This window comes from Ictalurus punctatus, chromosome 13 (genome assembly GCF_001660625.3).
Source record: "Ictalurus punctatus breed USDA103 chromosome 13, Coco_2.0, whole genome shotgun sequence".
Classification (NCBI taxonomy): Eukaryota; Metazoa; Chordata; class Actinopteri; order Siluriformes; family Ictaluridae; genus Ictalurus; species Ictalurus punctatus.
Window position 1 is genome coordinate 10,309,550 of NC_030428.2, and position 27,232 is coordinate 10,336,781.

Genomic DNA, 27,232 nt, shown 5'->3' on the forward strand with positions numbered 1-27,232 from the left:
ATTTTATATTTTATTCCAAATGTGATCAACGTTTGTGTAAGTACTAGATGTGTTGGGGAATTGAACATGTAAACATTTTAATTATATTCTGCTGAAATGAACGAAATGACTCGGAAAAAAAGATTCGTTGATTTTGCTGAACGAGATTAAAAGATCCGAGTCAGTAAACTGATCCGAACTTCCCATCACTAGTACAGAACCTATAGGGATGTTACAGCGCATGCGCGGTCAAAAATGAACGAATCACTCTCTGAGAAAACTCGTTGCTCACGAGTCATATTAAAGATTCATTCAAAATGAACGAATCGCTCATTGACGACACATCACTAGCAGCGACCACCGCTTGACCCTTGAAGGAACTGAGCCAAATGGTCTGACTCACTTTAAAGAGTCGGAATTCAATAGAAAATGAACACTCGGTTCACTCGGGTGGAGCAGAAAAGAATCAGAGCAAAGATCGAAGTTAAGGAAAAGGAGCCTGAGTCTCTCCTACTTTTACTGAAATGACAGAAGCAGATTTATATGCCGAGTATAAAGGGGTGTATGTGCCAAAAAATTTGCACCCCTCCAACAGCTTGAAATATTATGAGGATTTCACTTTCCGACCAGACGATGTCCTTATTGTCACCTATCCTAAATCCGGTAAGGAAATTTACTACACAGACTTCCTCATTCCATCATTCAAGATTTTATCATGTGGGTTTTTGGAACAGTTTAGAGACTAGAGCAATCACTGAACATAACACCTAAAAGTATTTGCAGCCACTAACTTGACACATGTTAATAATGTTTGTATGTGTTAGATAATTAATCTGGGTGCACACGAGCTCACATTTCAGACAGTTTGAGGCATGTTTGCAGTGTTGCAACTACAATCATTCAATCTTTTAAAAAATGTACATTTTGAACACACCTGCGTGTCTGGTTAAGGACAACAAATTTTGTGTTGCTTTCAACACAATCAGTGTGTTAGTACACTTATTATGGGATTCATTTTCCGTCAAAAGTTTTGCAGTCACGGATCGAAGAATAATAAGCGTGAATCAAACATTTAAAAACACATGCAAAATTATATTGCACAAAACTGACTCATGAATTCAAAGTTTTCTGAATCACGCACAAAGTCATGTTTTCCTTGGTTATATTACTGTGTTTTTTGTAGAGCTGCAACAACTAATCGATAAAAATCGATAATACTATTTATTATGAAAATCGTTGTCAATGAATCTCATTATGGATTAGTTGGTCTGCGCACGGCAAGGGATGCGTTTACTCATTACATGACTTCTGTTCCGAGAACACGCTTTGGAGAGTAAATACTAAAGTTGTGTCCCAAATGACGTACTATACACTTACACTATGTACTGTATACTCTACCGTCTAGTGCAGAGGTTCTCAACCTTTTGTAACCAAAGCCCCCCAAGCCTTCCGTATCATGTGGCACGCTCCCCGCCATCTATCTATCCATCTATATATATATATAATATACCTAATTTGTAATCGCTAATATAATCTGTTTTTGATAGATAGATAGATAGATAGATTTGTTTTTGCTTTTGTGTTTTTGTACTTTAATTACTTTTCATAAGTTTTGATTTTTTTAAAAATAACTTTTATAAAACTATATAACGGACAGGTCTGGAACATGAATGATGAAAAATGTTTCTGACCACTGTAACTACTTTGAACAAGAGAACTAGACTGTAATAACGTGGACTATTTTACATGTAAAACATGTTGCATTCCATTCGTCTCGCGTTCTATAAACATTCGTATATGAAGGATGTAAATTGGGACGAAGGGCGCGTCTCGTTATCCGTGACGTCGTTAAATCTCCGGCTCTCGGTCACTCACTGAACAGAGCAGACGCAGAGAGAGGTGAGAGTGCAGCGGGAAAGCAAGACCTCGCGCTTACAGGACAGTACTGGAGACATTTGGAAAGTCGCTAAGGTTTGTCCAGAAAGCTGCTAGGTGCTTTTTTCTCAAAAAAGTTGGCAGCACTGGTCTGCACTGACAGCTATATGTTGTTTATACTTTCCCCCCTACAGTTATCCTAAAATGCAATTTGTTTGTATGCTAAAATTGTACTAAAATGCTCACAAAATAAACAAACAATTGCATGAAATTCAGGTGATGTTTATTAAAATCATTTAAACATTTGACAGATGTAAGAACTGGAGATGATGCATTTTCTTACAGATCTCCCTGCCATCTGGGAAGACAAGAGTCCCACTCGCTTCCGTTTGAAAAGCTGTAAAAGAGCAAAAAGAGTGTTGGTTAGTTATTAGCTAGAAAATATGGGCAAAAACATTTGGGCTTTAACTGAAAAATTGCGTTACAGAATCCCAAAATGTGTAATTTTGGAAATGTGTCCTCCACTCTCCTAATGAGCAAAATGGCACTGTAGACTCACCAGGAAAATCTAGCTAACTTGCTAATAATTATTTTCCTGCCTTTAGCGCCTCACCGCCAATTTTTTTTGAACAATATAATTAAGTCAACCAACATTACAGAGATAGAGAAAAGCATTACAACCTACTGTAACCCACATCCTCTCTTTCTGTCACCTTGTGAAGAACTTTTGGCCTCGCCATTACTGAGCTAGCTAAGTTCCGTTAGCCACTGACTGTCTGCACCTGTTACCCAGCATTAACATTCACCGAATGCATGAAGAAACACGGCCCTAACCCATCCTCCTAATACTAATTACTACGGCTTGCCTTGTCCAAAACACTTGCTAAATGTAAGTAACATGAACCCACTCTCTGTATGAAATCATGGTGAACAGCTGTAATGCTAGATTAATGCTTAGGTTTACTCTTAAAAGGTCATGGGAATATCTAACATTACTGCGAGCTGTATGCTAAAGTAATATCGTAATAAAGTTATCATCTCAAGTGAGCGTCTAGGTTAGAATCACTCATCCCTACTGTCATTGGTGACAGCATCCAGCTAGCTAACCCTAACTTGGAGCATCAGATAAGGTGCAGAGCCAGAGAATTACAAAATAACCTCAGTCCATATCCTCAGACACTAGTAGTGTAACGGAACACTGATCAACAGTACATGATGTTCACTTTCGAAGCCGTTGCGATAGGTAAACTTAATTATCACTCCCCGAGTTACTGTTTTACAACGAATACACTTTCAAGCGCTCCCTGCCTAAACATCACAAACTCGGTGAGGCATTTTCAGCAGCGTTAATGTTAAATAGTGAACACTTATTTACCTGTGCTCATTTGGTTTCCTCACCTCAGGACTCAGACCCTGCCATCACAATCAAAAGGTCAAAGCAACGAACGTTCAGTCCCGCGCAGTCCGCAACGTGATTGGACAATAATTTAACACATGCTGTGTTGGTTACTCGTGTGAAATGTTTTTCTTATTTTAACACAATTATTGGATAATTTAACACAACGTGTTGAAATAGTAATCACACAAAAATTGTGTAGCTGCAATAAGTCACATTGACCTTAGAATGTCCTCTGCAGATCTTCAGTGCTTATACACGTAACAGGGTTAAATGAAAAAGATATAGTTTTTGAAACAGTACTAAAAGAAATGAACTCAGTGCTCCTCTGCACCCCGCTGGACTTACAGTCGTGGTCATAAGTTTACATACGCCTTGCAGATTCTGCAAAATGTTAATAAGAAAAAGAAAAAGAAAAAAGAAAGATAATAAAAATTGCATTTCATTTTTTATTTAGTACTGAACTGAACTATTTCACATAATAACAGATGTTTACATATAGTCCACAAGACACAATAATAACTGAATTTACACAAATGAACCATTTTTTCATTTAAAAAAAATCTTGTTAACATCTTGCAGATTCTGCAAGGCATATGTAATCTTATGACCTCAACTGTACATGAACATTACAGGTTCTATTACAACACTTTGACTTTGCCCAGATGTGCAGCATTAGTCTTGTTTCCAACTGACCTGTGTCACTGGATTATAATTTGGACTCTGTTTTTTTTTGTTCTCTGTAGGCACAACATGGATGCAGGAGATTGTTCCTCTGATCCACAGTGAGGGAGATCTCACGCCGGTACACACTATACCAAACTGGGACCGGGTTCCATGGCTGGAAGAGCACCGGGCTAAGATACTCAATCTGGAGCAAAGGCCCTCTCCACGCATCTTTGCGACCCACTTTCACTATGGCATGATGAACGAATCCTATTTCCAAGTCAAGCCAAAAGTATTAGGATGCCCTCTTCCAATTATGTTCTGACTAAAATGATTAGTTGGTGTGTAGGTAACTTGGCCAGCAAAGCAAGTGTACCATATGTTGTACCATATATATGTATATACAGTGGGAAGTATTGAACAAGTCAACATTTTTTTCAGTAAATATATTTCCAATGAGGTTATTCACATGAAATCTTCACCAGACATCAGTATTAACTCAAGAAATCCACACATATAAAGAAATCCAAACATTAAAGTCCATAAATGAAGTTATGTGTAATAAAGTGAAATATGACAGGAAAAAAGTACTGAACACACTAACTGAAATGTATTTAATACTTAGTGGAGAAGCCTTTGTTTGTAATGACAGCTTCAAGACGCTTCCTGTATGAAGAAATTAATTGGCCGCCGTATCCAGGTGTGATTTTGGCCGATTCTTCTAAACATATTGTCTTTAAATCTCGTTCAATTGGATTGAAGTCAGGTGATTGACTGGGCCAATCTAACAGCTTGATTTTTTTTCACTGAAACCAATTGAGATTTTCCTTTGCTGTATGCTTTGGATGGTTGTCCTGCTGGAAGCTCCACCCACGTCTCATCTTCATCATCCTGGTGGATGGCAGCAGATTCTTCTCAAGAATCTCCCGGTAAAGGGCTCCATTCATCGTTCCTTCAATTATATGAAGTCTGCCAGTACCATGCGATGAAGAACAGCCCCACACCATGATGCCTCCCCCTCCAAACTTCACTGTTGGTGTAGTGTTTTCAGGGTGATGTGCAGTGCCATTTCTTCTCCAAACATGGTGTGCAGGATGACAGTCAAAAAGTTCAATTTTGCCCTCATCTGACCAGACTACACTCTCACAGTATTTCATAGGCCTGTCCAAATGATTTGCAGCAAACTTTAAATGGGCTTCAACATGCCTTTTCTTTAGTAATGGAGTCTTGCAGGTGAGCGTGAGCAGTGGAGTGCATTGCCTATTGTTTTCTCTGTGACGATGGTACCTGCTGCCTCCGAGTGTTTCTGGAGCTCTTTCCGAGTGGTCCTTGGCTCTTGGGCTACACTTTTTACTATTCTTCTGACTCCCTGGTCAGAAATCTTGTGAGGAGCTCCTGTGCGTGGCCGGTTGATGATGGAGTGATGTTGCTTCCACGTGCGGATAATGGCCCCAGTGGCGCTTACTGGAGGATTCAGAAGTTTTGAAATACGTCTGTATCTGATTCTATCGATATGTTTTGCAACAATAAGGTTGCGAAGGTCTTGGGAGAGCTCTTTGCTTTTACCCATCATGGGATGTTTCGTGTGTGACACCTTGGTAACGAAAAGCCTTTTTATACACCATCAATTTACTAACCCCGCTGATATTAATTTGCACAGATGCCTTACCTTGCCTTGGAGAACCGCTTTTTCTTAGAAAGTTCAATACTTCTTTCCCGTGTCATTCCACTTTATTATACATAACTTTATTTGTACTTTAATGTTGTGAATTCTTTATATTTCTGGATTTCTTGAGTTAATACTGATGTCTGGTGCAAATTTCATGTGAATAGCCTCATTGGAAATATATTTACTGAAATAAATGTTGACATGTTCAATGCTTATTTCTCCCACTGTATACGGTGCAATATATGGTACATAGGTACCATATGATATATATGGTACCATTTCAGTACTACATAGTACCATATATTGCTCCATATACAATTTCAGTACCATGTATTGTTACATTCACATATTTGGATTACAAGCAAGTACACTTGTGACTGGAATTTTCATTTCCACAATTCCCAGTCCTGTTTTTAAAAAAGAAATGTACATCATGTTTATCTATTTGTATTTCAAGACCTTGGTATTATTATAAGGTCCCATCTGTTTGCAAAAATGAGTTATTATTCTGTTTTATTTACATGCCCCTATATGTGGGAAAAGTTTTACAAAAACAAAACTGTGGTTTAAAACTTTTTTGAATTCTCAGGTAAAACCTTATACTTCCACTGTCCCGATTTATTTAACATGCTTGTATGAGCCATCTATTCACACTAGAGAAATCCACCCTGTGTAACTAAGTGAAGGACAACAATGACTACGTGTACATGCACATTAATATTCTGATATTAATCTTAATTTGGAAATATTCTGTTTAGCATTGAGTCATTGAAATGCCGCAATCTGATTGCGCGATTAAGATTAAGATAATATTCAGATTCCCCAAATTTCGATTCCCAGCCCTGGAATATACCTGTTTTAATTGGAAATTTGTTGCATGTAAACACCTTATTCAGAATATCCACTAAAAGGAGATATATGCACGTGCTCAGTCTTCAAGGAATTGTGGGTACTAACAGATGTTTAGTTGTAGGCTAGGTATTTAGGAATGGCAATTTATTCATATTTACAATAACCCTGTACACAGGAATATTCCGATGCCTGTACGCATATGAACATCGTATTCAGAATATGGCTGCAACCCGAATATAGACCTTAAACGGAATTTGATGTGCATGTAAACACAGTCAGTGATGACATCAAGCTTACTAATTTCAATGGTTTGAACTGTCCTGAGTGCTGAAATGCTGATAGATATGTTATATACTCACCATTGTATTTACTATAATGTATATACTGTATGCAAGTATTAAGAATGAAAATATACTAACTGGAACACAACCATTTAGTAACAATATCCTGTTCAATCTATATTTTTAGTAAAGTGACAAATGACAGCACCTCTCCAATTATCTTCCAGGTCATTTACACAATGCGAAACCCTAAGGACGTGTTTACATCCTCCTTCCACTACTATGGAATGGCTTCATACCTGGTCAATCCAGGCACTGTTGACGAGTTTCTGGAAAAGTTTCTGAACGGCAAAAGTAAAACTATTATACCATTTTCACTTCACGTTTCCAACTGGGCTTTTATGAGGCTCTTATGAACATAATCAAAAGCACAAAATGTGAAGTTGAATATACAGGCTACAGTGTATCGCAAAATGGGATATTACAGCTAATATGAATTCTTTTTATTTATATGCAATAAATGATTAAACTAGAAGCTGAATTATGAACATGTATAACTCTTGGGATTGCATACCTTTCCTGTTAGTTACACTGGAATTAATGACTAATTCGTAGCAGTTGTACTATATTTATCATTTCTGTACTAGTGTTCTCATAACATCCATCCATCCATCCATCTTCTACTGCTTACTCATAACATACTGTGTACATTTTCACTGTCCACAGTAATGTTTGGTTCATGGTTTGACCATGTGAAGGGCTGGCTTAAGGCAAAAGACAAAGATCACATTTTCTACATTTCATATGAGGAGATGATAGACGTAAGCATTTGCTGCACATCTCATACTGTACATTATAGTTTTACAGCTTCCAACTGTATTCTAAACTCCATTTATTTTCATAATAAGACCCTATGCATGGATATTTATTGTTACACAATAAACACTGAGACATAATCATAATCATACATACATATGTATAAATCATACATACAATCATACATACATAATCATACATACATACATGCAGGATTTGAACGGCTGTGTCACGAAACTCGCCCAGTTTCTTGAGAAGCCTCTGAGCCCAGAAGTGATTGAGAAAATATCCGAGAACTGTCTGTTCAAGAACATGAAGAAGAACAAGATGTCCAACTATTCTCTAGTTCCAGAAGAGTTCATGAATCAAAAGAAATCTGAGTTTCTCAGGAAAGGTAAATGAGAACATTTTGTACGTTTTCTCCTAAATGACTAAATGTAAATCTCCAACAGAAAAGTCTCTGGGCTTGTGGAATAATATGTAAATGCCCCCATGTTTTGTGTTTTCCTTAAGGAGTAGCTGGCGACTGGAAGAACTTTTTCACTGAAGCCCAAACTGAGAAATTTAATACGGTTTACAAAGACAAGATGAAAGATGTCACGTTCAGATTTGTTTGGGATTGAGCAAACTCCTCATTAAGAAGAATTTAAGTGATGTACTACGGTATGCCCAATTTGTATTGATTACGTGGAATGGATGGTATTAGTTCAAAACTGAATTAAAAGTAGCACTTCAAAATTATGCCTAAAGGTAAAAAATCATGCAGTTTAAATATGCATGTTTTAAAAATGCAAAATGATTTTACTCGGAGTTAGAAGTCAGGGTGTAATTTTATTATTAGCATAACTCTGCAAAACTAATCGCAAATTATTTACATTTTTTATTCATTTTTTGACCGTATTCTATGAAGAAGGCAATGGTCAATTTATAATTACAGTATATTTGCTTACTTATAATTTTAGCTTCCATACGTGGAAGTAAAGACTGATCTTCTGCATGACTATTCATTGTATATCTATTGAATTTCTATGTTGAATGATCATTTTACTACAAATTATTAATACACATCAAGTGTTAAACTTGTTTTACTAATGAATAAAGGAACAACAACAACAAAAAAAACACATCACACATTCATTTTTCATTATTAATATTTTTACATACTGTGGGGACCCACTAGTGACATCCATTTTATTAAGTCTATTAGTTTGAAGGGAAAAATCTAGTCATTTTAAAACATACTTCTATATTAGTTTGCATTTATTTTATATTTCATTCCAACACACCTTTTTAAGTTGTGCCCACACTTAGTTTTATCTAATCAACTGCATAGTTTTTTGAAGGGTAAACGTTTATTTTGAAATTGATGCATGCAACATGTTCCAAAAAAGTTGGGACAAGGGCAATTTAGGACTAATAGCGATGTGACGAGTTGAAATAAGAAGGTGATGTGAAACAGGTGAGGTAATCGTCTAATCATAGTATATAAGGAACCTCCAAAAAACGCCTAGTCATTCAAGAGCAAGGATGGGTCGAGGCTCGCCAATCTGCCAACAGATGCGTCAGCGAATAATCCAACACTATGAGAACAACATTCCCCAAAGACAAATCGGTAGGATCTTGAGCATTTCACCTTCTACGAGACACAATATAATTAAAAGATTCGAGGAATCCGGTCAAATCTCGGTGCGTAAAGGGCGAGGCTGAAAATCACTATTGAATGCACGTGATCTCCGATCCCTCAGATGTCACCGTCTTAAAAACTGTCACGAGTCTGTAATGGATATCCTGACATAATACTTTGGTAAACCTCTGTCAGTCAACACCATTCGCCGCTGCATCCACAGATGCAAGTTAATGCTTTACTATGCAAAGCAAAATCCATACATCAACAATGTCCAGAAGTGCCGCCGACTTCTCTGGGCTCGGTCTCATCTGAGATGAACAGTAGTACATTGGAATCGTGTTTTGTGGTCCAACGAGTCAACATTTAAATAGTTTTTGGACAAAACAGCCATCATGTTCTCTGGGCCAAAGAGGAAAAGGACCATCCAAGCTGTTATCAGCGTCAGGTCTAAAAGCCAGCGTCTGTCATGGTATGCGGGTGTGTCAGTGTCCATGTCATGGGTAACTTGCACATCTGTGAGGGCATCGTTAATGCAGAAAGATATGTACACATTTTGGAGCAACATACGCTGCCATCCAGAGCAGGACAACGCCAAACCACATTCTGCCCGGATTACAAGCGCATGGTTGCGTAAGCAGAGCGTGCGGGTGCTAGCATGGCCTCCCTGCAGTCCTGACCTGTTTCCGATTGAGAATGTGTGGTGCATTATAAACCAAGCAGAAGCCACACCTGAGTCTACTGAAAGCTCAAGATCAGCTGACTAAATAGGTGGAATCAGGTGTGGCTCCTGCTTGACTGCTTGACCTGCACCCACACCGGCCCTCTGCGCATAACATTGAACACTCCTGCACTAGACGATGTGGTGGTTGCGTAAGAGCACACTGTCATGAGAATGAGGAAGTTCTGAGAGATGGACTGTTGAAGATGGAAGTACCCAGGCGCAGGGGAAAATTTCACACACACAAACACACACACACACACATGAAATTTAGGTTTTTAACGTTTAACATTAATAAAAAAAATAAACATTTCTCTTTGCTTTTACAGAATAAAGTTTCACAGTGTGTGTATTGAGCACATTACTATTATTAACATAAAGGCCATTGTGAAGTTTGCAATGCACTTATAGGAGGAACACCTGCAGAAATGTGGGGAAAGTGTGAGAGTGGGTTTCGTGTGTATCAACTGTCTTTGGAGATCCAGGGTTCGCCTCGGAAGGCCCAGGGTTGATGACTGACCATATGTCTAATTTAGAAGAGCGCGTAAAATATAGAATAAGTTACAAGCACAAGGAGCAAAGATAGAAGAGATGGCCAACTAAAAAGGGGTACAACTGCACCGTGCAGATACGCATTAGAATGCTCACTTTTAATTTTGTTTTCCTTAGTATAAAAAGAAAAAAAAACTCTGAATGTTTACTGCTGTGTGTTGCTCAATTTGTTTTCCTTTTTCTTCTCAATGGAATATTTGGGAAAGGGAGTGGAGGAGAGAAGAGAAAAGGTGATGTTCAGCAGACATGTTTGGTAGATGTGTTCAGCGGAAATTTTCAGCAGAAATGTTTAGTTCAGCAGAAATGTTCAGCAGTAATGTTCAGTAGAAATATTCTACAGAAATGTTCAGCAGTAATGTTTAGTTCAGCAGAAATGTTCAGCAGAAATGTTCAGCAGAAATGTTCAGTTCAGCAGAAATGTTCAGCAGAAATGTTCAGTTCAGCAGAAATGTTCAGTTCAGCAGAAATATTCTACAGAAATATTCTACAGAAATGTTCAGCAGAAATATTCTACAGAAATGTTCAGCAGTAATGTTCAGTTCAGCAGAAATGTTCAGCAGTAATGTTCAGCAGAAATGTTCAGCAGTAATGTTTAGTTCAGCAGAAATGTTCAGCAGTAATGTTAAGTTCAGTAGAAATGTTCAGCAGAAATGTTCAGTTCAGCAGAAATATTCTACAGAAATGTTCAGCAGTAATGTTCAGTTCAGCAGAAATGTTCAGCAGAAATGTTCAGTTCAGCAGAAATATTCTACAGAAATGTTCAGCAGTAATGTTCAGTTCAGCAGAAATGTTCAGCAGAAATGTTCAGTTCAGCAGAAATATTCTACAGAAATGTTCAGCAGTAATGTTCAGTTCAGCAGAAATGTTCAGCAGAAATGTTTAGTTCAGTAGAAATGTTCAGCAGAAATATTCTACAGAAATGTTCAGCAGTAATGTTCAGTTCAGCAGAAGTGTTCAGCAGAAATGTTCAGCAGAAATATTCTACAGAAATGTTCAGCAGTAATGTTAAGTTCAGCAGAAATATTCAGCAGTAATGTTCAGTAGAAATGTTCAGCAGAAATGTTTAGTTCAGCAGAAATGTTCAGCAGTAATGTTCAGTAGAAATGTTCAGCAGAAATGTTTAGTTCAGCAGAAATATTCAGTTCAGCAGAAATGTTCAGTAGAAATGTTCAGCAGAAATGTTCAGCAGAAATGTTCAGCAGAAATGTTCAGTAGAAATGTTCAGCAGAAATATTCTACAGAAATGTTCAGCAGTAATGTTCAGCAGAAATATTCTACAGAAATGTTCAGCAGAAATGTTCAGTAGTAATGTTCAGCAGAAATGTTCAGTAGTAATGTTTAGTTCAGCAGAAATGTTCAACAGAAATGTTCAGTAGAAATATTCTACAGAAATGTTCAGCAGAAATGTTCAGTTCAACAGAAATGTTTAGCAGAAATGTTCAGCAGAAATGTTCAGCAGAAATGTTCAGTAGAAATATTCTACAGAAATGTTCAGCAGAAATGTTCAGTTCAACAGAAATGTTTAGCAGAAATGTTCAGCAGAAATGTTCAGCAGAAATGTTCAGTAGAAATATTCTACAGAAATGTTCAGCAGAAATGTTCAGTTCAACAGAAATGTTTAGCAGAAATGTTCAGTAGAAATGTTCAATAAAAATGAAACTGGAAAAAAAAGAATGCTCACGCATCCCTGACAAGAGAAAAGTCTGTTGCTCGAGGTAGAAATAGCTCAAAAGCAGATAAGGACCTAACCGCTAGAAAAGAGAGACCCTAGACCCTACAGTATATATACAGACAAAAACGATGATGGACTGAAGCAAGAGATAAGGGGAGTTTAGATCAGTACCAAATGAGTAAACTTAGGTTCATGGAGATAATGGGAAATTACGTAATCGGAATACGTGTGGAAGATTGTGATTGGACGTACAAAAAGGGGAACTAGGTATGATTGGTTAATGTTAGTCAATATAAAGAACATTGTTACCAACGGAACCTCCATGTGGGATGCATTCCTGGTACCAGTACGGGTTATTTACTGTCTTGCTGATAGATCTTTTAATCAATTTTATAGTTTGAATTTGTAAGCTAGCAGTGCCGATGTAGGTTGGAGAAGCAAAATATCCTGCAATATTTTGTGCTTGTATTCATGCTAATTTAATTAAAACATCATTTATGACTTTTGTGTTTGTGGTACAATTTTGATATTTACCTTGATATTTTTGTTTGAGTATATGCTATTTTTTAAAACATCGTGTTTATTACTTTCTAATCATTCTATATTCCGTGTCATGTTTTTTTGTTGTTTTTTTTCTGTATAAATATGGATAATCGAGGCTAGCATGTATGCTAGCATGCATTTAATCAAACACAATGCCAATTCAAATAATTGAATTTATTTGTACCATTAGTACACTGCAGTAAAAACATAAACAATACATCATGGTAAAAACAGATGCATAGGTCACACTCGTTATGTAATGAAGCCGTAAGGGATAGGCTTTTTTAAAATGTAGGCTGCTGTATGCTGCTCTAAATGTAGGCTGCTCAAATGGCTTATGGGTCAAGAAACCTTATCAACACGTCTCACTCGTTTCCCGTGGTCTCGTTGTCCGTTCTCTCAGCCGTTCTGTCCGTTCTCTCAATAGCTGTTAGGTACAAAACAAGCATAAATAACAAACGGAAGGTCCTTCATGTTTATGTCCATGGCCCTCCTCAGAACCTCAAACCGTGCCTTCAGACGTCTCGCCTTCCCCAAACGGACGTAGTATTTTGCTGAGGTGGACCAGGGCCTATCTGGACACCTGAAATTTCGGTCGCCATTCCTCAGGAACAACTTCATTGACAAACATGTCCCACCAGGCACTAATTCTTCCCAGTCTAACCCAAAACCGGTGTTCCATGTAGGGCTTACTTCGGTTGAAATGATATTTTGTTGCCAATTGCTCTAATCATTGCTCAACTCTTGCGCATGTAGGTGCTGCAGTATTATAAAATACAGAATTTAACAGCACGATGGCTGCTAAGAATGACGACAGCCAGCAAAGCTTGCGGTTCAGTCAGATTTACATATTATTGTTTATTTGAAAGTTTTCTGATGATTATTCTGGACTTACTTTTTTATGTAATATTACTGATTTATTTATTATTTGCTGTTTATTATTACTAATTATGGTGTACATCCATCTATCCATCCATCATGGATGATCATCAACATGAAATGAATATCAACATCAACAATAATAATAGTTAATATTAATAATATGATTATTAATGACGTGTGTGTGTGTGTGTGGTGGTGATGATGATGGTGATGATGTCAGTACAGCCATCTGCTGTAAAATCCTTTTCATGAACCCAACACAGCTAATCTGTTCATTAATATGAGTAAACCAACTAGTTTATCAGCCAGTGAAACCTGCTTTTTGAACCACGTATTCAGTAATCATTCAACACAAGGGCGTCTCTTCAAAGTATTTTTTGTGATTGAAAGAACAAAAGGATTCTAAAGTAAAATACTTTGACAGCAACCGTTTGAATGAAGCATTAATGTACACTCAGTACAAAAATATTAAGACTTAATCTGGACAGTTTAATTGTTCCTGGGAGTGATGCCCCTGCATTTTCCATGGAACATAGTGACAAAATAAAATTGATCAAATAAATCATATTTCATACCATATATCAATACAGAATCTGTAATGTGGACACAATGAGGTTTTATAGCAGTTCATTTCAGTCTGAACACTAGAGCTACAGCATCACCACTGTGATCAACTGAACCACTGACTTTCATCAGCACTTGCTTCTTGTTCACCTTTTTAAAAACTCATAAAAGACTCTAGACAAAAGCGATGTCATCTTACACGTGCACTTTTATTGGAATTGAATTAAGTCAGTGTACAGGTTGGCCCCACCGCGTGTCCGGCACCACCGTGTTCCATACAGCTTTTATGTTTGCCCAAGGGGAATGGAACTACATTTTGAAAAGGTAACGCTTTGTATTTCCATTCTGTAACACAAAGAAAACAAAAGGACCAAGAATAAGGCTGAAAATATAAAAACCCAGACATCGTTTTCCGTTACATAACTTACATATAAGCAATACTACATTGTTCATAGAGGCAAATGCGTTTCTGAGCAATGCATTTAATGAACATTTGGCATGACTATAAAGCATAAAATAAAAAATAAAAAAGTACTTTGAGTCCTCATGTGCATTGTAGAACTCCGGGGATACTTATTTGCCGAAAAATGTTGCAGTCACCTTCACCGTTCCAGTTTTTAGATCCTGAGTCAAGCGTCAAAAATACCAAAAGCCATGCCAATGTTGTCGTTTCAGGTTTTTCTCTGCGCAGACTGAGTCGGCGTGAAGTGGTAACAGTCTGTTTGGAAGCATTTGCAGTGGACTTTGGAGGGTCCAGACTCATCGTACACCTGCTTGCTGATCCACATCTGCTGGAAGATGATGCAATGGAAGATGATGCTATCAGATGGGGCAGTGATCTGCAAAGACAAGACCAGCATTAGTCTCACATTAAAGCATTCACCTGCATTTTCATTCATTAGCCACCCGTGATGGATAAACCAAGCTCACCTTAATTTTCATTGTGTTAGGGGCCAGGGATGTGATTTCCTTCTGCATCCTGTCTGCAATGTCAGGGTACATGGTGGTACCACCGGACAGTACAGTGAAGGCATACAGATCCTTACGGATATCCATATCGCACTTCACGATGGAGTTGAAGGTGGTGTTGTGGATTCCACAGGACTCCATACTGAAGATCAATACAGTATTAGACAAGGTCTCCAGAAGCACTTGTGATGGAAATTATTCATTTTTACTTTGTAATAGTTTTGTTGTTCTTGTTCTGTTCATGTTCATCAGAGGATAACGTCAAAGAAGGTCATGTCATGTCATTTAGATTAGTACAGAATATTTATCTGCTTACAGAGACACAAGCACGTTTTTCTGTTAAGGGTTCGACCCTGAAACAAAGCCTGTTTGAACTGCCTCAAACTGCTCCTTATGGGTACATAGAAATGTATCGTGCCCTGCACTTCATATATATAGGTGATGTTCAGCACAAACGCCTAAGAGCGCTCTAATTATTTTATCCTGCTTTCTTCTATCCTGCATTCATCCTTCTGTAATAAACCTTTTCACCTGAGAGTCTGCGAGTGTTGTCTAATTTCCACGACACAGTAAACAGTATATTTGCACTAAATACAGCGCTTGTTAACTTCTTACGCAGGAAAGATGGCTGGAAGAGAGCCTCAGGGCACCCGAACCTTTCGTCGCCAATGGTGACGACCTGTCAGTCAGGCAGCTCGTAGCTCTTCTCCAGAGAGGAAGAAGAGGCAGCAGTGCTCAACTCCTGCTAGAAGTCAGTGGAAACTTAGAAGAGCATCTCCTTGATGTCACGGACAATTTCTCTCTCGGCTGTGGCAGTGAAGCCGTAGCCTCTCTCGGTCAGGATCTTCATGAGGTAGTCAGTCAGGTAAAGGCCAGCCAGGTCCAGACTGAGGGTAGCCTCTCTCAGTCAGGATCTTCATGAGGTAGTCAGTCAGGTAAAGGCCAGCCAGGTCCAGACTGAGGGTGGCATGAGGGAGGGCATAATCTTTGTAGATGGGCACAGTGTGGGTCACACCATCACCAGAGTCCATCACAATACAAGTAGTACGACCGGAGGCATACAGGGACAGAACGGCCCGGACGACAACGTACATGGCTGGGTTGTTGAAGGTCTCGAACATGATCTGAAATGAGAAAATGAAGGTTTAATCCCCGTTTTGTTCTATTAGGTTGTCGCTACAGGCCATGCGGTTAGTTCAAACAAAGACAAGTCAGAAATGGAGCGAGAGAGGGGTGTGTAAACAAAGACTGCAAACAAAACAAAGTGCAGAAAGACCTGGCAGGGAAAGAAATAACCTGCTGGTTCCAACAGATGAGAAACTCAGGAGTTCAGAGGAGATAAAGCCTGGATAAAGTGAATGAGTTGGATGAACTTAAGGAGAAGAGTAATAGGTTTAAAAAGGTCAACCGAAAGGCAGATTCACGTCGTTTCAAACATTAAACCAACCTGGGTCATCTTTTCTCTGTTGGCTTTGGGGTTCAGGGGAGCCTCAGTAAGCAGGACGGGGTGCTCCTCAGGGGAGACGCGCAGCTTGTTGTAGAAGGTATGATGCCAGATCTTCTCCATGTCATCCCAGTTGGTGACAATACCGTGCTCAATGGGGTACTTCAGAGTCAGGATACCTCCTTTGCTCTGAGCCTCATCACCAACGTAGCTGTCCTTCTGTCCCATACCCACCATCACACCCTGTAAAAAGCAAGACAATCATTTTAAAGAAAAGATTTGCCATACTGAAGGAAAAACAATACAAATTAGCAGTGTAAATAAATTCTTTTCAAACCCAAAACCCTTCAGAATGTACTGACAAGCTTTAATCTTAATATCTGCAATTTGAGAGCACAATACGATGGTGCAGCGAGTATGCGAGGAACCTGCCGTGGTGTATCTACACGCATTTTAAGAGAAAATCCACTGGCGATGTATGTCCATTGTCACTCGCATATTCTCAACCTCTGCATTGTGGATGTCTGTCGCACCAATACAGCTGTGAGACACATGCTGACCAATGTTCAATCTCTTTATAACTTCATCGAGGGGTCAGCAAAACGACATACAGTTTCTGAGTCTTTGCGAGAACGGAGCAGTGACTTTTCATGTAAATCTGCCACACTGAAATCTCTAAGCAACACAAGCTGGAGCTGCCATGCAGAGGTTCTCAAGGCCATACTTTATAACTTTGAGACTATCATTGACACTCTTAGTGAAATTTCTGAAAACGATGTGTGAGTCGGGGGACAGGCAAGTAGTCTGCTGACATCTGTGACTGATTTTCACTTTTTGTTCCCTTGCATTTTGATGCGACAAATTCTCATACAGTTCAATGTGCTGTCCAAAGCATTACAGTAATCCACCTTAAATTATGCCAGTGTGAAAAGCCTAGCATCTTCCACAATCTCTGCTCTTTTAGCAATGAGAACTAATCATCACTTTCAGCAGCTTTGGGAGTTCACAGTCAAGTTGTGCGATAAGAGCAACTACTGAGGCCCGCAACGTCCATGCCTCCATGGACAACCAAACAACCAGACAACCAAAGCCTGGACCAAATTCAGCCTCAGCTCAGGACTATTACAAGGAATTGCATTTCAGCGTACTGAACAAGCACTATTAAAGAGATCTGTGAGCGATTTCAGGAAAATAACATTAACACTTTGATTGCACTTAATCACATCCTAAAGTGGACCTGACATTTATTTGTCGTTTATGGATTTCCAGAAGAGGAGACGAATGCAGAATTGTCACTTTTCAATGCTATGTCAACTGGAGAAGTGAGTTTAGAACAATGACTGTCACTGTTCAAAGAGTCAAAGCTAGTCCACAGTCTAGTAAACGTTGGCAACCTCTTGGAGTTATTCTTGACTGTGCCGATGAACACTGCTTCGTGTGAAAGAAATTTTTCTCGCTTGCGTCGACTGAAAACATACATGACAAACACCATGAGTCAGGAGAGACTCTCGGACACTGTAGTACTGAACATTGAACAGGCGAATCATGTAGATTTGGATAAAACAGTTAATCGCTTTGATGCCGTGCCTGGTGGCCGCCATTTAGCTCTTCACTAAGGTCTGCCGTTATTTTGATACTTAAACTCGTTTGCTTAAAATTTCTGCGAATATTTTGCTGAGGCAGGTACAAAAAGACTCTTAATTTTTTTCTTGCCCCCAACACGAGAGTCAACTTTCGTTGACAACACGTCTCAAAGGTGCGACTGGGCAACAACAGGCTGGAAAAGTAAGTGATAATAAAAACGAAAGAGCTGGGAGTTAATCGGGAGGTTAATTAGAGAGCCAGAGTCTTTCAGAAGTAAAGATGGGAAGAGGCTCACTAATCTGTGAAAAACTGCGTCTACAAATTGTGGAACTATTTCAGAATAATGTTCCTCAAGGTAACATTGTGAAGACTATAAATATCTAATGCTCTCGGTACATAATATCATCAGAAGATTCTGAGAATCTCTGTGCGCAAGGGACAAGGGTGACAATCAATAAATGTATAAATAAATAAATTTGTAAATAAATACATGCAGGAATAATAAATATACAAATAAATGAACGCATAAATAAGTAAATATAAAAATAGATGGAAAAAATAAATAAAAGAATAAATAAATACAAGTTAAAAAGAATTAAAGTAAATTTAAATACAGAAAATAATATATGAAGGAAAAATGTAATACAAAAATAAATTTTGTTTGATCAAGTCACTTATTCCTTCATTTATTTTTCCTATGATTACAACCCGGCACGAGGTTTGCACTTCTGATTCTTCTTGGCATCGCATGCAGTAGGTGTTTTTATTTTATTGTTGGACGGAGGAGTGGATTAATGAGTTAGGGAAGTTTGTAATTGTGACATCAAGTGCATTTAAGTCACTTTGGTCGGAGCAAGATGGTGGTGCACCTTGTCTTAATTACCAGTAGTGGTTCTACACCATAGTAGCTTTGGGCAGACAGGAACTACTTGTGCTTTTAGGGTGCATATGTCAACATTTATCTAAAGCTCAAAATATAATTCCATTTATTTATTGGACAAAAAATGTTGTATTGTGGTAGATGTAAGGAATAATTGACTCTGGTCCGTTGATTTATTAGAAAAATAATGCACACCCGAGGTGGTAATGCGGTGTGAAGCGGAGTGGCCCTTACATTTCAGGTGTTCATTATTTTTCTAACAATTCAACATCCCGGAGTCAATTATTCCTTACTTATTTCTGGAAAATCGTAGTTTTCTGTCATTTTGTTTGTTGTGAGCTGTGCGTGCTGTGGTGGACAGTAGGCTAACTTTTCCATTAGTTCAGTTAACTCAGCGAAGTGATATGGTACTGTAATGTGGTTAAGACATGACTGGAACTATTATGGGTAAAGTGAGTGTGTGTGAGTGAATGAGTGTGTGAGTGAGTGTGTAAGTGAGTGTGTGAGTGTGTGTGTGAGTGAGTGAGTGAGTGTGTAACGCATAAAAACAAATGATCAATAAAGTATCTTTTTTTTGTTCAACACTCATGTCTCAAGTGTCTTTTCTTACAACACATTCTAAGCATTTCTCATGGGTTTCACATATACTTACAATGTAGAAATTCTCCAAGTTCCAAGTTGGTCAATTTAACGCACCATGAGGAAGAAACTGAGTCCAGAACGGTCTGGATAACCAGTTTCCATTTCCTTTGTACAGCACTTCCTATTTTATCTAAATCTTTGCACATTTTGATATATGTGATTATATATATATATATATATATATATATATATATATATATATATATATATATATATATATATATATATAGCCAGATTTTTGGTGTAAAATTAACAGGCAAACTTTTTACATTAACAAATAAACACTGTTTTAAATATATTACCATTAAATATGTGATGTTACTGTACATTATCATTTTACAGTGTATTTTATGGTAAATTCTGGCAGCTGTGGTTGCCAGAGATGTAATGAATAATAATTTTTTTAAGTATTGCTGCATCCTATATATATCAGCATTTTTCCATAACTACAGCCATTTTACTGTAAAATACTGGTGCAAAACCTGTAAAAAGGATTTTCAGTAAATAAACAGCAATTAGAAACCAACAAATTACTACAGTGGCATTAAATATAATCAAAACACTATATGCACAGAAAACAAAACACAGATATCATATGCACATTATAATTAATACAATACAGTTCAGCTCTTCTTCTTGGAGCCTCTTACCAAGTGGTTTCATATAAGACATATGAATGAGCAGATCAGAAATGTTAAGCAGGCTACGGATCACGTGCGCTCTGCTGTCTTCAATCTCATTGGTAGTCCCTGCATAAAGTCGCTCCAATTTGCATAAAGTTGAACTTTTCTGAACTTTATCGCGTCACTGGACACGCCTACATGTAGTCACCTACGGCCGCTCATGTCGCCGAAGTCCACAAAACAGACATGTCTTCTGTCACCCAATAACTATATATTTATGTTAAAATGGGATTTGCTGCCTGACGGTTATCCATCGTTCTTCACACGTCAAAACAAAGCCATGAATCGCAGTGGCGTGACGTCAACTCTTCGATTGATTGGCTAGAGGAGGAGCTGTAGTGGACCAATGGTGGCGCTAAAGCCCGCCCTCATTTACATGAAACTCGAACAACAGTTTGGAAAAGCATGCGGAGAATGTAGAAAGAAAACAGCGTTAGCGTAAAAAAAAAAAAGAAAAAAAAAAGAAAACATGAGCATAAAATGTCCGAGATCACAAAAAACAAAGTAATATAACCAAGGAAAACGATTTTGTGCGCGATTAAAAAAACTTTGAATTCATGTTTCAGTTTAATGCAATATAATTTTGCTTGTGTTTTGGAATGTTTGATACTCCAATACTCTAGGGGGCAGCAGTGCGTGTTAAATCTTGAGACTTGCTTTTTCTCTTGCAGGATGAGTACAAATATGTGCGGAGGATACAGACGAGCTCGGTGTAGGGACAAACCCAGTTGGAGGGAGAAATTTAGCGCGTAATGTTTTATTACAGTGATAGAAAACAGTGTGTATACGTTGATCTGCATGAGGAAGTTATTACCTAGCGGGTGATTATTATTATTATTATTATTATTATTATTATTATTATTATTATTAACCTGAATACACACAGTTGAACTCCCCCAGCCAAAGATCTTCTTGTCTGCTATATTGTCCTGTGCAACCTATTAATCCATTACTTGTCTCACTCACACACTCACTGAACAATGAGGACTGACCCAGAGACTGTTAAGAGAAGTGAGAGAGAAAGTGCTGAGCCGCAGTTCACACTCACACTGAGTGCTGTGATCAGAAGCATTAGGATACAGACGCTTGGCATCTTCCTCTTCACATGGACGTGTGACTTCTTACCATGCAACAACATCAGGTACACTACAGTACTGGTCCAGGACCAGAGCCGTCCTTATCCTGTTCAGTGTCGTCCTGTACAACATATCTACTGTATCTCATTCGTTCATCTTAAGTAAACACTTTATCCTGGTCCTGGTTTGAATCTGGAGTCTATCCAGGATACTGAGCGTGACCATGGGACTCCAGTTCATCGCTCGGCATCGTGTCCACATATACACACACTCATTCACACCTGGCACAATTTATCGCTACGAATCCACCCCCTGTTGTGTGTGTGTGGGGGGGGCGGTGTGAAAAACCCCCAGAGAACCTGGAGGAAACCTACAGGGAGAATATGCAAAACTCTGCACTGACAGTAACCTGAAGTCAGGATATGAAATTATTTGAACTTTTCGAATCTTCCTACAGTTACAAGTCAACAAAATAAAGCGTCACCCTCTCCAATAACAGAAGACGAGATTTTAACAGTTATGAAAACAAAAGTTAAACAGTAAAATGTCCAGGTAGTGATGGATTCACAAATGGATTTTTATAAAGAATTTAATAATTGGTTGCCGTCAATATTGTGTGAGGTTTTTAATTGGATTATAGATAAGGATGAGTGGCTATAGACGTGCAACTCATCCATTATAACCGTAATACCAAAAGGAAGGGAAAGACCCCATACAATGTTCATCTTATAGACCTAGATCTTTGTTAAATGTCGATCAGAAGTTCTTCACTTCTGATTAATAATCACTGCTAGACTTGCTGATATAATACCAACAATAATTAAGACTCAGTCTTATTGATTATGCAACTAAAACTAAGAAACAAATGTTAATTAAAACATTAGATGCTGATGTTAATTAAAATGTTAATTAAAAGATTAGATGCTGAAAAAGCATTTGACAGGGTCTTATGGCCCTTCATTTTTGAAACTTGTGAAGCATATTGTTTTAATCAAAGGTTAATTAAATTAGTTAAAAAAAATATACAATCAACCAAATGCAAGAGTAAGGACCAATGGAGTTCTTTCAGAGAAATTTGCATTAATGACAAGACAAGGAGGTCCCTTATCACCTTCGATTTGAACGATGACATAGAAGCATGCTGGTCAAAATCTGTTTAACAGCAGTAAAGCTCTTTAAATAGCTAAAAACCTCTCCAGAATTAATGACTACAAGTCTGTTTCTGGTTTCAGGTCATTCAGATAATCTTCAACCACAAATATCGCACAGAGAAAAAAATTAAAGTAAAAAAAAACAAACAAACAAAAAAACATGAAATCCTCCAATATCTGGAAGTGCATTGCACTGAAAAGAAAATCCTGGTTGTATGAACACTTGAAGAAGGTTTTGGTTTCCACCTCCAAAATCCAGTACGCTAATACGTATTTTACAACTCCAAATCCTTTTACAGACTTCTTCGTCCTCGCTGCCCACCCAGACACACACGTTTATGAGGTACTGAATAGTGCACATTAGAATATTACTGGTCCTCCATTTTGATGTACTTGATAGGAGAACCATCGCAGTTATATCATTTGGGCTGTTGATTAATCATACACAGAGCCGCACATTCTGTCATGAGTACTAATAGTGTAATAATGCACATTAGTTTTAATAAAGAGCAATTAATCAACATAAAACATGTAACTAAATGAGAATGAAAAAAAAAGGTTAATTATAATTAAATCTGCTTATTAATACATGACACAAGTAATGACTTAAATACGTACAACTTATTACTGAGGCTACAATAAGTCAGTTATAACATGGCAAAAAATAGCTCACATCTTAGGTCAGTGTTATTAGGGGCTAGTTTATAACTCAGTATAACTAAATATTACTGTGTTACACATTAAAACGGTTTCAGCTAGTTTATATGTAAGCTTTTGGATAAAATCTTTTGACATAGAATATGATTTAATTACGATGGTGCAGCATTTTGACTATATATGTATATATATAAAAGAACATCTTTATTCGCTGCCATGTTCTGTTAGAATTCATATTATTTATGTGAAAAGACACGACTGTATAGCTGACCAGTTAATCATGGTCAGCTACAATTCTGATTATAGCCATGATGCAGAACAGTAGTGTCTTAAGGCGAGGGGTTCTCAAAATGTTGTACAGCCACGGAGCCCTTTAATTCTAAAATAAATTCCATGGACCCATCGATATCGATTTATTTACATCCAACAATCCAATTTTTCCAACACAAATCAAATTATTGAAGTATGTACAATAATACAGAGTGTCCCAAACGTTTTCAAATATAGGGGACTGTGTTTGCCAGCATCATGTCGGTTGTGCCTTCGTCAGTGGATGTTGGTGGACGTCCACTTCTTGGTCGGACTGCAACACTTCCAGTCTTTTGAATTTGTTTAATAAGTTTGGCAATAGTGTCATGTGTCATGTGCTCACCACATTTCCTGTAAAAGTCCATCGCAATGTTGTGACAGATTCCTGATCCAGCCATGAGAATGATTTCAATATTATATTATAAACTAAGTCAATGGAAGACATTTTGCTGAAAAAAAAAAAATTGTTAATTTCCCCTATGTATGGAGACTTTTGGGAAACCCTGTATTTTGGCTTTTTATATAGGCTATTTATAGAAAGCTGTTTATTCCTGCAGTTTCTACCATCAGAAGACATTAGTTCCAAGTTGGCATTATTTATAGCCTTATTTGTTTTTGAATTATGGAGCTTTGTATTAAACCAGCACAATTCCAATTTCCACTCAAATAGGCCAATGAGTATAAGAATTCAGTGCTTATAATATATAATATAATAGCTTTGATAATGGTGGTTGTGATTTCTATCACTGAAAAATAAACAAACATGGACACCTTAGTCATGCTTCACAAACCAGATTATGTGAAGCACTGGTTTAAGGCACATTAGCAATGGCTATTTTAGACACAAGCACCAGAGCATAGCTTTCAATTGACTAAAAAAGAAAGTGTACTCCCTTGAAATGGAGACCGGTTCTATACAACCTGGGACTTAAATTGACTTAATTGGATTATATGTCATAAATCTGATCAAATCATACTACTGCATACAAATTGCTTAAGTTTTCATTTCCAGTTTTCATTTCTGAAACCATTAAAGTAGTTCTGGTGCAACCATTTGTCATTAATATTCACCTTATCAGTTGAATGGAGTCTACATTTGTGCAAAAAATAGATAATAGATATTTTTCAGTATAAATATACCTGTCCCTGGAAAACCCCCGAGTTTGTTCGGGAACGTACCTAAACAAACAGAACAAGGAGTTGCAGTATCAAGAAGTTCCTTACTTATAAACCCATACCACAGGGCACCATTTAATAAATTATTTAAACATGGACAGACAATTGTGATTCTAGAGGTGGCATCCATTCAAATTCAGTGAACGAGTAAGGAGGGTGTTGGTCACACAAGCAACTAATAGGCCAAGGGTGACTCTGAAGGAGCTGTAACGCTGCAAAATGTGCAAAAGTTCAAGGGGTGTGAATACTTATCTAGAGCACTGTATCAGTAGGTTACGTAACTAGAAGAAAACATTTCCATCTCCCTGCGAAACGGTGGCAGAATGGTGCAGGCTTAACATGCCACACCAGGTTTGAGGCTTGTATTTCAGGATATGGGAGTGTTCGGCTGAGTAATCCGGCTCTGAGGAGGCTCTGTCACGTGACTTCCCCAGCAGCACAGAGTGAATAGATCAGCTGAGAGCAAGAACAGGAAAGTGAAACTTAAAGCTTGCTCTGCTTTTCTACACGCTCTGTGCATCCTGCATGCTAACAACTCTGATAGTATTTTTTATAATATTCTAATATCTGACCTTTTGAATGTAAAACAGCTAAATCTAACAAAAATGGCATTTTTAATTGACATTTTTCCTCCCTGTTTCTCTGAAAATGAAAGTTAAGGGCCGGCTGCAGTCGGACATTGCTTTCTGTTTCCTTTTATCATGAAGCACAAGAAACTTCTTATTGGCTGTCTGTGTGCATGACTGTGTATTTGGTTGCTGACAAAGGTGGAGTGCTATAAAACAAACAACCGGCATATTTTATCCTCAGTTCTTAGGCTTGGACTTGTTACAGTGACTGCTCTCCTATGGTAAGACTGAGCTTACATTTTATTTTTGATGGATCTTTATACATTTGGATTTGTAATTTTGGACTTTATTTACCCATTACTAAATATACTCTGACATTTTGAACATCAGTGATTTTTCTTTCTTTTTTTTCTGTGCTTTTGTTTATTTACAGTATCAGATTAGTCTTTTATACTACTCATGAGAATCCTGATATTCTAAGAGAGCTTATTTATTGGTTTGATTTATCATTATGGGATAAAAAGTATTTTGTGTTCAGCTTTTAAAAGCGCTTCTCATCAATACGTGACTCCAAGGCAACAAATTCAATTGAATCTTGTTTAGTTATCTGCTAGGGTGGAAATGTAAGGGTTTGTTTTTTTTTTTTAATAGGAAGGAAGGTTATTTCCTTGAATCCTGAGAGTTGTAGTTCTGTAGTTCAGTTTATCTTCTTTCGCTTAATTATGTTATTATTTGCAGATGAAAAAATGGGTAAACTCAGTAAGAAAGTCGTACGGCTCCTAGAAGGTCACGCTGAAGGAATCCCGCTCTCGAGGCTGGCTGTGTTCTACAATCAGAAGTATCGCCATAACCTGACCGTGTCAGAAGTTGGCTTCGCCAACATTTCCGATTTCATTGCCTCTTTGACTGAGCATCTGGTGGTAAAGAATGGGATAGTTTTCCACAAGAAGCACATACGCCACACCCAGGACACTGGAGAGGAGGTGGAAGTGGCTCAAAGCTGCCAAGAAGGTATTTCCCTCTTCCTTCAGTCAGACAAAAAAGGTTCTGCCATGCAGCATTAATGCAGTCTAAGCATTTCTACTATTCCCAGCTCATGCCCGGTGTTTCAGGATAGGCTCCAGATCTTTACACAGTCTCCTCCGAAATTATTGAAACAGCAAGGCCAATTCTGTTGTTTTGAAAGAAATTTGGGTTTGAGATCAAAAAATGACTATGAGATGTCAGAATTTCAGTTTTCATTTCCTCATATTTACATCTAGATGTGTTAAACAACTTAGAACATGGTGCCTTTTGTTTGAACCCACTTGTTGGATTTCCATGTATCCCAGGAATCTCAGATTATGCCTGTCATGCCTTCCAGCCTGTTTTACCATTAACTACTATTAACGTTGTGGTTTACCACAGAGAGTCAGGCGCGCCTGGAGAGTCCGAACGAACACACACACTGACACATATGAATGTTCACATTGACTTCTCGTTTATTTCATGCAAAACAAGAGTATTTATACACATTGATAAGAATCAGTGCGTGGACGGTTTCTACTGGTCCAGGTGTCAGACAGATTTAAACAAAACACACAGCACATAGTCATAATACAGAAGGAGTCCTGTGTCATGTTGACACGGAAATACATCATAATATAATCAAGGATAGCAGTTGATCAGCTTATTTAAAGAGGTAATCAAATGAATACATTCATCATAGGTATTTGATAGCAGTTCATAATATAAGAGAGTACATGGTATAAGAGAATTTACTTTCACCACTCATTTCTTCAAGTTATCAAAAATATTGGAACATGTGACTTCTAGGTGTTTCTTGCTGCTCAGGTGCACCCTGTTAAGTCGATCATTTAATGAACGAATAGCTCTGAATGTCTAATCTTGGTCTGAACCCTAGGTTTTGCCTGTGAAGACTGCATTTGTTGTTAAAAAGGATAAACCAACATGAAGACCAGAGAGCTGTCTATGGGAGAAAAGCAAGCTACTTTGAAGCT

General features: G+C 37.9%; 3 protein-coding genes across 5 annotated transcripts in view; 2 read left to right on the forward strand and 1 right to left on the reverse strand.

The window, feature by feature from the left end:
• The first annotated feature begins 303 nt into the window (after window positions 1-303).
• Window positions 304-8,656, forward strand: sult2st2 (sulfotransferase family 2, cytosolic sulfotransferase 2). Its single transcript, XM_017484412.3, has 6 exons — window positions 304-642; window positions 3,997-4,208; window positions 6,946-7,072; window positions 7,445-7,539; window positions 7,748-7,928; window positions 8,048-8,656. The coding sequence occupies exons 1-6, from the start codon at window positions 504-506 to the stop codon at window positions 8,155-8,157; spliced, it is 864 nt and encodes a 287-aa protein (XP_017339901.1). The 5' UTR covers window positions 304-503; the 3' UTR covers window positions 8,158-8,656.
• A 5,626-nt stretch (window positions 8,657-14,282) lies between these two features.
• On the reverse strand, window positions 14,283-16,752 carry LOC108273753 (actin, cytoplasmic 1-like). The gene is made up of 4 exons (XM_053684860.1): window positions 16,509-16,752; window positions 15,950-16,185; window positions 15,023-15,203; window positions 14,283-14,931 (listed from the first exon to the last, which is right to left on the reverse strand). The coding sequence occupies exons 1-4, from the start codon at window positions 16,740-16,742 to the stop codon at window positions 14,764-14,766; spliced, it is 819 nt and encodes a 272-aa protein (XP_053540835.1). The 5' UTR covers window positions 16,743-16,752; the 3' UTR covers window positions 14,283-14,763.
• Window positions 16,753-20,965: 4,213 nt separating this feature from the next.
• wu:fj29h11 (uncharacterized) overlaps window positions 20,966-27,232 on the forward strand; it is a 45,323-nt gene continuing 39,056 nt past the window's right edge. For 2 of the 3 annotated variants that reach the window (XM_053684858.1, XM_053684859.1), the window contains exons 1-3: window positions 20,966-21,115; window positions 21,280-25,513; window positions 25,971-26,243. In XM_053684858.1, the coding sequence (XP_053540833.1) occupies window positions 25,979-26,243 (265 nt within the window). In that variant the 5' untranslated portion in view covers window positions 20,966-21,115; window positions 21,280-25,513; window positions 25,971-25,978. The remainder of the gene's footprint in view (window positions 21,116-21,279; window positions 25,514-25,970; window positions 26,244-27,232) is intronic. The other variant, XM_017483221.2, reaches the window with a different exon arrangement.

Coding starts and splice junctions, on each gene's coding strand:
- LOC108273753 (XM_053684860.1), bottom strand. CDS start 16,742: ATGGTGGGTATGGGACAGAAGGACAGCTACGTTGGTGATGAGGCTCAG. Junction 16,186..16,508: donor ACAGAGAAAAGATGACCCAG/GTTGGTTTAATG, acceptor TTCTCATTTCAG/ATCATGTTCGAGACCTTCAA. Junction 14,932..15,022: donor CTAACACAATGAAAATTAAG/GTGAGCTTGGTT, acceptor TTGTCTTTGCAG/ATCACTGCCCCATCTGATAG.
- sult2st2 (XM_017484412.3), top strand. CDS start 504: ATGACAGAAGCAGATTTATATGCCGAGTATAAAGGGGTGTATGTGCCA. Junction 4,209..6,945: donor ATTTCCAAGTCAAGCCAAAA/GTATTAGGATGC, acceptor ATTATCTTCCAG/GTCATTTACACAATGCGAAA. Junction 7,929..8,047: donor ATCTGAGTTTCTCAGGAAAG/GTAAATGAGAAC, acceptor GTTTTCCTTAAG/GAGTAGCTGGCGACTGGAAG.